The sequence below is a fragment of the Melospiza georgiana genome, chromosome 1 (genome assembly GCF_028018845.1).
Source record: "Melospiza georgiana isolate bMelGeo1 chromosome 1, bMelGeo1.pri, whole genome shotgun sequence".
In the NCBI taxonomy this organism is placed as follows: Eukaryota; Metazoa; Chordata; class Aves; order Passeriformes; family Passerellidae; genus Melospiza; species Melospiza georgiana.
In genome coordinates this window covers 128,414,614-128,428,112 of record NC_080430.1, presented here as the reverse complement: position 1 = coordinate 128,428,112, position 13,499 = coordinate 128,414,614, and the positions used below count along the sequence as shown (strand labels likewise).

Here is a 13,499-nt window from a genome sequence, read left to right as displayed (position 1 = left end):
ATGCCTGAAAGCTGGGAAGGAAAGGCGCTGGGAGCAGGAGTTTGGGAATTGTGGTTTTCAGCTTCAGAGGAATCATTTAAATCCTTAATGGCAGCTTCTCAGATAAAGGAAAAACAGCATTCTCTGAAGGGTGGCCAGCTGTTTAGTACTTAATAATTAGGTTTTTATTCAGCCAGTCTTCTGGAATTGCTGCTATCACAGATAGTGATGCTGGCAAGCAAAATAAAGAGTTTTATGTTGTAGAATGCATTCCTGTAAAAAATTATAGAATAGCCCGACATAATTTTGGTTTGAAAAATATCTGTTGGGCATATATTTGTCTGGACTAAGCACTAGTGCATTTGTCAAGCATGAAAAACAGTTTAGACTTGCATGTGGCTTACACATCATTATTTCCAGAATTATCACCATGTTACTCAGCTATTTTCTTTAAATATTCTGATATACCTGAATAAAAATAATAGAGGAATTAATCTGAAACCCAAAGGGCCAACAGAGATGGACTTTTTTACTTTATGTTTTCATCTCTGCTTATTTCAGAAAAATATGAATGAAACTGATTTCCCATTTCCTCAACAGAAGAGCTTCAGTTGCACCATAAGAAGTGTGAGCAAATCTCATTCTGGCCTTCATTTACATTATAGAATAGGACAGGAGCCAAAAGTGAAGTCAACAGCCTCCAGTCAAATTCCCTTTGATTTTTGTGAAAAAGTGGCTTGGACATGGACAGCAGAATTGAGCCTGTTACTCAACATTAAACTCTTTGAGGCCTGTATGCCCCCTCTGACTTAATTTCTGCAGGCTTGAATTATATCTCTTTTGGTTTTCTTGATCAGCACGACTAATTTACACGGGTCCTTTTTTACATGTTTTTCCATGTTCAGAAAATGTTATTTATATTGTGAAAGGTCTCCCTTTTTATCATGAGAGTGGGTTCCCTTCCCTTCCCTTCCCTTCCCTTCCCTTCCCTTCCCTTCCCTTCCCTTCCCTTCCCTTCCCTTCCCTTCCCTTCCCTTCCCTTCCCTTCCCTTCCCTTCCCTTCCCTTCCCTTCCCTTCCCTTCCCTTCCCTTCCCTTCCCTTCCCTTCCCTTCCCTTCCCTTCCCTTCCCTTCCCTTCCCTTCCCTTCCCTTCCCTTCCCTTCCCTTCCCTTCCCTTCCCTTCCCTTCCCTTCCCTTCCCTTCCCTTCCCTTCCCTTCCCTTCATTTTGAAACACAACAACACAATTCTCTTGCTATTTTGCCATGAATGAACACTGAGGATTCCTGAAAAATAAATCCTCACAAAACATGAGCTTTAATATGGAAAATTTTCAACAGCCTTCCAACAACAATACATGTTGTCCTTAGTTCCGAATGAATACGAGCTAAAAAGACCCTGGTTTTTTAGCAAATTCAGTGATTTCAAATTCATCCCATGAACAGTACTTTCCTCAGATTCATCATAAATTTTTGAGCTATGTATAACTGCCCTTCAACATTTTTCTTCATTTGACAGGAATTGTCTCATCTTTTCCTTTTGAACAACTTTTACTAATGTTTAAGACCCCACTTTTACGCTGCTCTTTTTATGTTTTGTATAAATCGTTCTAGCCTCTCTTTTGAGCAATTTCCTTTACTTATATCTGTTCTTTGACCAAAACTAGCTCAGAATGGGTGCTCCACCTTTCCTGGTTTGGGGCAATGGCTTTCCACGGGCAGTGCTGGGCACAGCACGTTGGGGATAGAGCTGTCCATTGTGTGCAGAGGGACAGCCCTTGCTTTCTGCAGGAGCTGAGCTCCAGCTGATTGCTTCTAAAGGTGTCCTCTGCTCTGGTACCCCACTCACTGCTGTGCCCCAGAGGGCAGGGGCACTGCTCTGCGTCCCACCTGGGCACAGCCCTGTCACCAGAAAGAGCAAATTGCTCTCGCCTCCATTTCGCTGGGGACCCGGGGGGAAGGAGGCAGTCAGCATTTTTGAGAATCATATTACTTGAATTTGAAGGTCTGAATACCAACCGAGTTTCACGTTCCTTGAATGTTTGAGTTTGCAATGTATCTGTTTCTCTCCTGAGTCTTGTGCTAATTAGATGTGCTGCAATAAATAATTGGATATTTTTATCGGTTTCATTTTTTTTTTCTAGCATTTTACTGTCTCCTCAGATGAAGCAATGATTTAAAAATTGTATAAATGACGACTTAGATTATCCACATTTCTTGTGTCTTCAAGTTGCTTCTTTTTTTCTGTTTTAATAAACTTTTATCTTAAAACAAAGTATGGGACAAAAATATAATTAAGAAAAGGCTTTTTGTTTAATTTCCTCAAAATAAGATCCACTATTCTCTTTTTCCTCCTAATTTACACTATTTTTTTAGCTTGAAAATATCAGATGGTTTAACAGCATTTTTGGTCTTTTATTCCCATGTCCATAGTTTCAGTCTCCTGCTTCTGAGGTAGATATCTTTCAGTTTTTAATGAAGACTCCCAATCTTTTTTCTATTCAATCAATTTTGAGTTCTGAATATGAAGTTATACAGTTTTTAGCAGTTCTATCAAACAATACAATTAATAGTTCCCTTTTTCTCAGATAAGTTAGGTTTACTCTATCCTTCCATCACTGAGAAATCTGATTTCTGTTTTGTTTTTACGATATTTATCCACTTTTGATAAAAATCAGCATAATATTGTTGCCCTTTCTTATATTTTACAAGTTAGCAATGAACAATATTTATCACTCAGCAGAGTTAAAAGAATTTCAGTAGATTCTTACCTGTAATTCTGTTTTTCATTTCCTATGTGAAATCTGTCATATTGTGAATATGCTCGGTTTCCTTCCCAGTCCGTTAATTCAATTCTTAGAGAATATTGCCTCTGACTTGTTATTGCAAAGATAAATTCATTTCCCAGCCAATGTTCACCTGATGGGCTACCAAAACCCTAGAAAAAATTGGCAAAATAACTAGATGTAATTACTGGAATTGATAAAGCCTATATACAATAATAAACCCATCATTATATTTTACCTGTGCATTCTAATTACTGGTCAGAGCTTTCTTTGCTCCACTTTGGTGGTCTCTAAAATGATTCTACTAATATATTTGATGTAGGAATGTCATGCAGTTCAACTGGTGTTTGCAAGGGCAGCTGAGGTTATCAGCTGGAAATCATGTTACACGTCCATGATATCAATAGCATGATGCTGTATTTGCACATGCTTCAGTGGGAATACTTGACATAACAATATTCTATAATGCATTCAATATGGTGCTAAACCTTGTTATCTAGCTCTTCTCCACCTTGCTCTCCTCACATTTCGTAGGTTCAGGTGATCTTATTTCTGGTTAAACAAAGGACATAATTTACAAACATGAAAAAATAATAATGAAAGAAAAAGTATAATTACTTTTCAAAACCAGACATATGTTTTCCTAGACATATGCTTTTATACATCTTCCAGGTTTTAATGTTGTTTTAATTGTAGTGAATATTTTACTACATTAAATGCAAGGGTTTATTAAATGTCATTAACTTATTTATTATATATTAGAACAATTGTTCTTTTTAAACTGTTGGTTCGTACCTGAGAACTCTTCAGTCCATTTTAAATTTTTCTTTATTTTTCTCTTTAAAGAGTAAAAATTATTTTCAACTATAGTATTTACTTGTGAAGAACTATTCCAACATGACTGTGCCTATTCATATTTCTTAAGATGGGAAAAATAGGAACCAGAAATCTCCTGATTTGCTTACAGTGGCATACTGGGAGTGTTTTAGAAGATCCTGTGAAAATTTCCTAGTCAAATTAAATGAAAGATTGGATTATTTCCAGAAAGCACATATTTTTTAAAGGGGTTAAAATCAAGAGACTTCCTTGGGACTAAAGGTTAGATAATGAGAAATGTGTCTGTGAGACACATGGGCAAGACATCGATCTTCTCTATATATGTTTCAGTCACTCCTTACATGAGATGAAAACATTGAAAGAGGAGCTCTCTCTCTTTTTTCTATATTGTATTGCTGTGGCTCCAGCCCTGATTAGTTGTGTCTCTGGAGGATGAAATCCTGCCTTCCCAGTGGCCATGTGGTAGCACAGGTAATACTCAGGCAATGGATAGTTATATCAGCTGCAAACTTCTAAAGTTAATTAATGAAAAAAAATTAGAATCTTAAAAGTTTGACTGGTCCAAAAAATAAAAATGGAGGAAACTTTTGTTCCTAGAGAGAGAGAATTACCATAGCAAGTACTTTACTAAGGACATATTTTTGTTTACACGACCTCACCTAAGCATATATTTGGTGAGTCACTGATAGTAGAGGCTGAGAAGACACGCCAAGTTTGGGTATGCTGAACTGACTAACTTATATTTTGAATAAGCATCTCTGCCTTTTAACTCAGAGACCATCAAGAGATACCCATGGACAAAGTGTTTCATCTGCAAGACCTGAAATTCAGTAGTCTGTGGCAAGTCCCAAAGTCTCAGACTGAAATGTGGAAGCATACTATTAGTTGGTTTTTCCTTTCCTGCATGTTATTTCTTTATATCCTCTTTCTCCAATAGACTATTTCCTATAGAAATCCCTGTAAATACTGGTTGCAGGTAATAGTGGTGATATCCTGCTTTGAACCCATCTGTCTTCCAGTGTGAGCTGCTGCTCCTCAAGTTTTCCGATTATGATGCTTTCTGTTATTTCTCACTTGCTGCTTTGATGGCATTCACATTCATATTTGACTTCATACAGTGTTCCTAAAACACAAAAAGACTTGTTCCTCACCTGTATAAACCCTATTTACAGCTGGCACACTTTTCTGTAGTTATCACTGTTTTCTGGCTTTGATTCTTTCCATCTTCTTGCCTTGTCCTTCTACCCTTGACTGTCCCACCTGGTGTCTCCTGTTCCAGTAGCCTGGGCAGTGTCACACCAGAGCAGTTAGTGGTTTGTGTCTGACATATGTCACCACTGGTCACTGTCACTCATCTCACAGTAAGGTAAAATATGCTCTGCATAGACTACCTACCAGGAGGTTTGTCTCCCTAAAATCCAGAAAGTGGAGCATAGTTGTTTAGATATCAGTCACATTAGGTTTTCTTGGAGTTTACATGGTTTCTTATTCACAAAATTATTATTATTATTATTATTAGTAGTAGTAGTAGTAGTAGTAGTAGTAGTAGTAGTAGTAGTAGTAGTAGTATATCTTTAAGTGAAGATACCAGAAAATTCTTTCTCCCTTTTTCTCAGTGCAGGAAAAATGAGGGGACTCCTTTTGAACTGTTATCTATTGAATTATAAATATCTTATCTCATTTAGATTACAGCCTATTCAGGATATAATATATGTAGTGTTTTAACATTATATGATCCCTTATGTGTTTTATAGAAATTCCAGGCACCATATATAATTTTTCTGAAATAATGATTTTTATCCTTCAAATTTTCACCTCCTTCTCCCTTTTTATATGTATTACTGCACTAAGATGAAAATCTATCACTAAGTGATTTGCTCTCTTGACCAGAGAAAAGGAAGATTCAGCAACAGGGAACAAAAGAAATATAAAAAGAAATAGTAAAAATTATGAGGAAATCCACCACACTAGTTATGAAAAAGGGAATCCTACTATCAAGGGCTACAATACTGAAACCTGAAACTCAGATTAGAAATTCCTAGAACAAGATTTTTTTTTTCCTTGACAAAAGTAACTTGTTTTTAAACAAAATACTTGCTTTTATGAAAAGAAAACCAAGGAAGTAAGTGGGATATAAAACATTTCTCTGAAGGAAGGAATGTTCCAAAGGAGAAGAAATGTGCTTTATTAAACACCTAATATGGCTAGAAAGATATAAACAAACAAATAGGCACTCAAAGCTTTCATAGATGTAAACCAGAGAGAAGCAGTACACTTCTGTTAAGCACAGAGCTGGCAGCAATTTCTTCAAGTATAATTTTATTATGCCAAACTCAACTGTTTCCAACCTGTATTTAGTCTGCAGTTTACTGCTTCTACTTCGGAGCTGAACAAAGACTTGCATGCATCCTGTTTTCCCCAGATGCTTTGTTTGACTTAATAACTACACAGCTCTCCTTGTTTATATCTTACTTAGACTGTCTCTACCACAAGAACACTACTACTTTGATGGATATGTAAACTTTTGTGCGCAGAAGAAAATGGCATAATATTAGCCGAAAAAAACCCTGAAAAACATGATTTAATTTTGTGTTTCCATTTCCAACCCTGAGGCTGGCAAAGAAAATGGTTGGGCCTGGTTATTTTGATTTACCTTCAGAATCCTTAGCTTTCAAAGAACATTTCAGAATTTTGTCCTCAAATACAAATTATTCTTTTCTTGTCTCAGTTAAAAAACTTAGGAAAACAAACTTGTGTAATTGGTATGCCCACCTGTCCTACATATTTGTGAAATACTTTTTGAACACTTTTGAGGTTTGGTTAAAAATCACGCAGACTTGAAGTTCAGCAAGGTTTCAGAGAAATGGTGTCTGTGATGAGTCGCTGCTGGCAGAAATGCTGAAGGAGAAGCTCAGCAGTTGCCTATTCCAATTGCTACAAGCGGACACAGAGCAGCCAGCCAAGTGCAGATGCTGAGCAAATATTGCCTCAGAGGCTCTTACACATCTGGGAGAGTTTGAGGGACATAAAAGGGGAACTTGAGCTTTTACCATGGAGAATCCTAGAAAATAATAGCATTTCAGAAGATTATTAATAATAAGAATGGGACTTCTATGTGGGACACAGGACAAAATCTGCAGAAAATCAGACCTCATTAATTTTGATGTTCATGGGAGAATTCAGTAATTATTTGGTAATTAAAATCCAGTAATGAAAAATAAGATTTTTAGCTAGCAGACTATTTGGGTTTATGCTGCTGCTCAGATCTGTGGGGCCCCAAGTGATAAGGTGCCTAAAGCCTTGCCTAAGACCATGCTTGTCATTTATGGACTGATGCCTAAGATTTAGGACAAGAAATTTGGTTTTGAGAATGTCTTAGGGCACTGTTAAAAGTTAACATTAGGAGTGATCTATTTCACGCCCATAGTTCTTATTAAAAATATTTGTTTCCCAGTACATACAGACATTTTCAACAAACATTTTGGGTTTTGCATTCAAATAGTTATAGCAAATGCTTCCAGAATTATTTGTGTTAAAGTTTAGTGCCTAAGCTCAAGGAATCACTTGAGTGATCCAAGTCATCCTCAGCTATCAATCCACTAGGAAAAGGAACATCTGTATTTCATGAATGTGTTTGCAGTTAACTACATTTTGAGACTCTCTGAAACCCAGTGGGTCTTAAACACTGTTCCAAAATTGCATTTTAAATGACCAAGAGACTATTTTGTCATTATCTTTCTATATTTTTTCATGATATGTTTCCAAATAAAGAGATTAATTATTTAAACTCTACATTTTATTCCAAAAATACTCAATATTTTTTCCCCTAGAAGTTTGCATAATAATTTGGGATGGCTGGCAAATCAGTGGCTTTAAGTTCACAAAAGAGTGCTTAATGTAATAGGAAAAGATCAGTAATTTCCAAAAATTCTCATCATTCTCCTTCATTTTCCTCACTAGCACTCTATGGAAGCTGGGAGAATATAGCAGGGAAATATGCTTACATTTTCACAGTATGCTTTCTTATCTCTCCACTATTAGTCACAAAAAGGATACACAAATGTTTGCACTGATCCAGCACAGATTATTACAATGCTTCATTTTATTCTTCACAAACAGAAAAAAAAATACTTTTGTTGCTGAAAATTGCACTAAGACCATATTTTGGCAAAGGCTGATCTAAAATAAGACATAAAAATCACAAATAATTAGAAAATTCTTTTATTGAGGTTTTGTCATTGAGAAATAATAAAGTAATTTTTATACTACATTAGAGTGGATTGTTCTTGTTAATGTGATAGAATTTGTTTTCAGAGAAAAAAATAAAACAATACGGAACTTTACTGACAAATGTAAATCCATTTTTGTAGTTGGATGGAGCCAAGGGGTTTTCTGTTTCTATATAACTATATAATAAATTCTGTAAATTCTGACATAATACTCAACTGCTATCCAAAAATAAAGGGGTTTTTTTGTTTTTTATATGGATTAAAGTACTTAGAACTAGGAATTAAAAACAAAAGCACATGATTGTATAATATTTATTCTAGATGACATCTGACTTCTACATCATCTCATTTTCAACTTCAATTTGGTTATTAACAGAGTCTAAACTACTAAAGCAGTCATAAGTACAAAGAAACAGAATTAAGTACTGGTTTCAAAAATGCCCTTAAGAATTTAAAAAGTTGATACTTATTCAAAAACAATAAGTTGGGTGCAAAAGAATTTTATTAGCTTTGGCAAAATCTGTGAGGGTATTCTGCCTGAATCATGTTGCTCCAAGTTCATTAAACAATTATCTCTCTCACTTTATTTATTTTGTCTGATAATACTCACAGGAAGTTTTGACTTTTTATAGACAAAACAAATTGAAACCAGACACAGCCAATATATCCGATGGGTTCATCTTCTGTCAGACAATTCAGTGAATAAAGCAGATAATAATTCAGTGTTTTACAGCAGCAGTGACATCCCAGAAGCCACAAAGAATATTCAGCTCCTTTTGCCTTAGCTGAGATCATGGAATGGATATTGTTTACGATAATTTCCAAAAAACTTTTTGATACATTTTTGTAGATTTTCATTCCCTTCACATTATATTATTCATTCTTTTATTTTAAATAAAGATTTGGTTTATAGAAATTGCTTCCATTTCCTCAGACAACATATGTTTTAATTAATGTTACATACAAGAATATTGGAAAGCAATTATAAATATTCAGATTTTTTCTCCTAGGAAGTACCAACACATATTTGATGGCAAGTTTTAAAAATATATTTAGATTGAAGCCAGATACCTTCTCAAAAGATTAAAAAAAAAAATGAAGCTATTGTCAGTTTAAACAAAGAACTAAATATCTGTATAATCTGCCTGAAAGTCTTGTTTGTAATCTGCAGCAATTCAGTCTGTTGCCCTTCATTCTAGACTCGGTATATTAGTAGAAATAGAGAAATTAGGTTCACTTTTTACTTTTTCCTTGTCAAACACACGCGGCATCAGTAGCAGCAAAGTTCCCAAAGAATTAAAACCACAGTGACAGAATGAAGTGCAAACCTTAGGCAAAGGTTACCTCTGGCTGGGCAAGGGGCCCAAAACAGCTCAGTTGTCTACAAATATTTCCTACAAATATCCAGGACATCTTCCTCTAATATCTGAGTTGGACTCTTAGGTATTAATCAGGAACACATTCGAGGCCTGGATTTCAATCTAACTTCCTTACTATGTAACTGAAAACAGGAGAATATTTCTTATTGAGCTAAATTACATTGAGAGCCTTTATCCCAAACCACCTTTTTCACTGTAGGACAAGTGGATCCTAGGAATACACAGACATTTAGTGTGGCTTCTAGTAAGAGCATCCCAGGGACATAGGTATGTATTAAAGAAAAGAAAACTCATTTTTTGTGGTCTAAGAAAAATGAATTTTGAGCTTTCTGATATCTGACTCATTATTTGCAAAGAAATAAATGGTAAGTTTTAGGGCTAAATATACAAAATGTAAGAAAAATATCTAGGAAAGGTATTTTTATTCATTTCAGACAAAAGGAAAAACTTTTGGGATGTAGGACTTAATTCTCTTTTCCAAATACACTGATTAAGTAGCAAAATGAACATGGCTAGGAAAACAGATGCTATGGCAAAGACCAAAAGTTTGTGAGTTTGAGTAAGGACTTGAGTTTCAGCCACATAATCTGTCTAAATAGAGCATCAAATTTATGGATTGTTTTTGAATCTCATGCTTGGGCTCAGCTGGTAGTCTAAACAGCTGAACAAGAATAGAAGCTGACTGACATCAGAGTCAAAAAGTTATACTTCTAATTTGACATGAGTCCCAAAGCTAAGAGCTGCTCCACTAAATTCCAAATGGAGCAGATCATACAGGAGAAGAGAAATGCTGTTCCACAATGAGAGCACACAACTGTGATTTGGGAAGACCTCTGCTACAATTCTACTATATTTTCAAGCCACAGATTTTAAAACCAACCTCACTGAAACTCACCTGGCTCTTCTAATACAGCATTTTCATCTTGTGGTTAGAACAGCTCTCTAATGACTTTAATCTTTCTCATGCTGCTCTACAAGAGGCTGTTAGAATAACTAAGCTAGATCTTGTTATCATTATATAAAATTTATTAATTAAATGTCTTTGGAATACCACATGAGTCTTATCAGTACAAATCAATGCTGTTAAATTGAAGGACTAGTGGCAAAGCAGCACAAGCATACATCCATGTGTCAACAGAGCTCTTGAAACTGATGTTATCCAGTAATGATTGCATAGGAAAGACTGTGCTGAGTAGAACACATTTAAAAAACACAACTGTGCTCCAACACAAAATTGTGTTTAATTTCACATCCCAAAATTTTCTCCAAAATAAAGAGGATGCTTCCTTTTGTAGTAACATCTCTGGTGCCCAATATGTTGTTCCAACTCTCTCTGAGACAAATGTTGTTTCATTCTTGTTCCCTTACATAATTCTGTTGAAGCTTACACTGTAGACTAAGCCTTGGTCAGGACCAGAAGAGTTTAATGAGCATGTTTTCATAAAACAAAATATGGTCTCTCACCACTTCAATATCATGTCTCTTTCTACTGGACATACTGGATTTAGATGGCAGGAGAGCAGAGAAAATGCTGTGTCTTTTCATAGCACTGGTGAAAGTAACAATTATCTGACTAACTGCTGCAGTCTGAACAGACTTTTCATTACACCAGCATGACATGCCATTCTTTATCACAGAAGGGTGGGTCTCTGTGAAAGGCGTTACTCACATAATATCTTAATACACATTCCACTCACCAAAAATCATTTCCTTATATCCTACTCACTTGGAAAATGTGTGAAAAAAACAAATAAAACAAATTACTTCCATGTTATCTACCCCAGTCCCTTGAAGAAAATTGTCTATTTTCAGATGTATGAAACATATGACTTTGAAGCATACTATCATAAGTAATGAATTTAGTGCTATATGTTAGAAAATTATTCACATCTTGAGTGTACCTTGTAATCATAACTCAGTCTTATAAGCCATTCATTTAACACATTTATTCAAGACTACCACTACTCCCAATCTGTCTGGTTTGTTTACACTGCAGAACTATAACTTTCGTCTTTTCCAAGGTCACACATTCCCTAGTTTTTGCTTTTCTCACAGGTCCATCCTGTTCTCAAATCCTTCATTTTGCAGAGGGGACCATGCTGCTATTACAAGGCACTTCATTAACTGCATCATGCTACTGACAGGGAAAAAACACAAAGCCATCTCCGCTGAAGAAATTATGGGGATTATCTCCAGCTAGTAGCTAGATGGATAGATGTAGTACAGATAGCTTTATCAAGCCTCTTTTCCTTTCAGAAATTTGTTTGTATTCCTTTCCTACTCCAAGATAATCTACAAAATGCTTGCCGATGTTCTTTGAACCAGTAATTCTGTCCCTCACAAGTGTTTCACTAAGACACAGGGGGAAGAGGAATCTGTGAAAAGTGCTCTGAAAATTTCCTGTGCAAACAGTGAAACTGTCTCAGCTCTAACACCAAAGTAGCCCTATGCCAGCTGTCATTTGAGAACTGCCTATTACCTGGCACTGCTTGGGTATTTTCTGTGCATGTTATTTGAGTCAGACCAAAACTACTCTAAAATTCAGTTGTGATCTTTTGTCACAAGACATTTTTGAGTCCTCTTTTAAAGAACACGGGGGTACATCTATCAATGCAAGTGTGAAGATTTCATGATCATAACAATGCAGAATATACCTTAAATAGTTATAATCCTGGAAAAATATTAAAATTCATTCAGAATATCTAGCTTTAAAAAAAAAAAAAAAAAAAAAAAAAAAGTGAGAATTATGAAAGACATTGTTCCCACAGTATGGGCTTTCAAATTATGAGTAATTTTTTTTTCTGTCAAGAACATTCTCCTCAGCCAAGCCATATGGTTTTTGTAATTTTTGCTCAAAATCCCACCCACATCTGAAGTTACTTTGCACTAAGATAGTGGAACCAGAATCAATAAGCTTACACACACAATTCTAAAAGGTGCTTTATGGTGCTTTATGCATTTTTATGTAGTCATTGTCTCACTTGAAAAAGAAAGTGGTGAATATAATGTTCTAATTATTGCAAGAGGTTGGATCTCTGTCTGTAATTATTTGACTCATCAAGTTTTTGGGTATAAAATATAACCTGAACACTATTTGTAAATGGATACAACTACCACAGAGAATTATCCATCATCAGTTAATGCTCCAAGAGGAAACTGACTCAGCTTGAGTTTTTGTCTTTTCATTTAAGACAAATATAATATAAATGGTGGCGAATACCTATTTTGAATGAGAAAAATGTGCAAGTTAACATTGCTACTGAAGCAATATGGAAAAAAAAGAAATGTCAGAGTTTAAAAGCAAGAAAGGTGGGCAGGGAGAATTATAACAGAACTTGAAACTTGAACTAAAACTTTCACAAGAGAAATTAAAATTTTAAGCCTTAAAGTCTTATAACAGGTGGAGACCACAAAATTAATTAGGAGGCCATATTCTAAAACAGGAGCTGAACAGTTTGCAAATACAAATTAAATGTAAGTATCATCTGGAAGTTTTTAGAATGAACTGAACAAAGACACTGAAAAATAAAGTCTTTATTGGAATGGTAGCTCTTCTGTATAATTCAGGCTTGTAAGACTTACAAAGACTAGCGAGATGAAAACATGAGGTGACCAGCAACGTTACTGTCAGAAACAAGAAGTCTTCCAGGAAATAGGAAGACCCTCTGTCCAAACTAAAGCTTAGTCACAGAGGTGGACTGTGGAAAGTATAAAAAAAGGTGTAAAATCCATCATGTCTAGAATGAAATCAGAGACATAGAGTCCAAAAATGTGTTCAGCTGTCCTTTAAGTAAGCAGAAGACACAGACCACCAGACTTGTTATAATAGCTTAACTTTACTGAGGCTCAGAGGAAAGTCAGGCTATTCCAGATAACACAATGTAAATTCCCAATAGAATTGCATCCAAAAGCACTTCCTGAGAAAGTTCTGGTGACTACCTCCGTGGTCTGGCTCTCAGTGTGTGAAGAATTTAAGCCACAGAAGAACATAAATTATCCTGCTCTGGTGTCATAACACTATGGAGATAGCCATCAATTTGACCCAACAGCTTTATGGAAAAAAGAAAAAAAAAGAAACTGCAACAGGAATGGAAGTGGTTTTGTAGATATGTTCTTCAGGCACACACAAATGCTACTGATGACTTCTGAAACAATTGGCAGCAGACTTATTTTAAGCACTGAACTGTTGTTGGGCTCAGATATTAATCAGGAACATGAAATTAAAGGAATGTGAAATTTAGTGCTGAACGTCATTCTTGCCTCAAAGAAACCAAAAGAAAAAACAGCTGCTG

At 35.5% G+C, this 13,499-nt stretch overlaps 1 protein-coding gene across 1 annotated transcript in view; it reads right to left on the bottom strand.

Annotated features, from left to right (window-relative positions):
• Window positions 1-13,499, bottom strand: part of ANGPT1 (angiopoietin 1) — a 150,406-nt gene that overhangs the window by 32,532 nt on the left and 104,375 nt on the right. Inside the window, exon 7 of the mRNA XM_058027383.1 lies at window positions 2,748-2,914. Coding sequence (XP_057883366.1) covers window positions 2,748-2,914 — 167 coding nt within the window. The remainder of the gene's footprint in view (window positions 1-2,747; window positions 2,915-13,499) is intronic.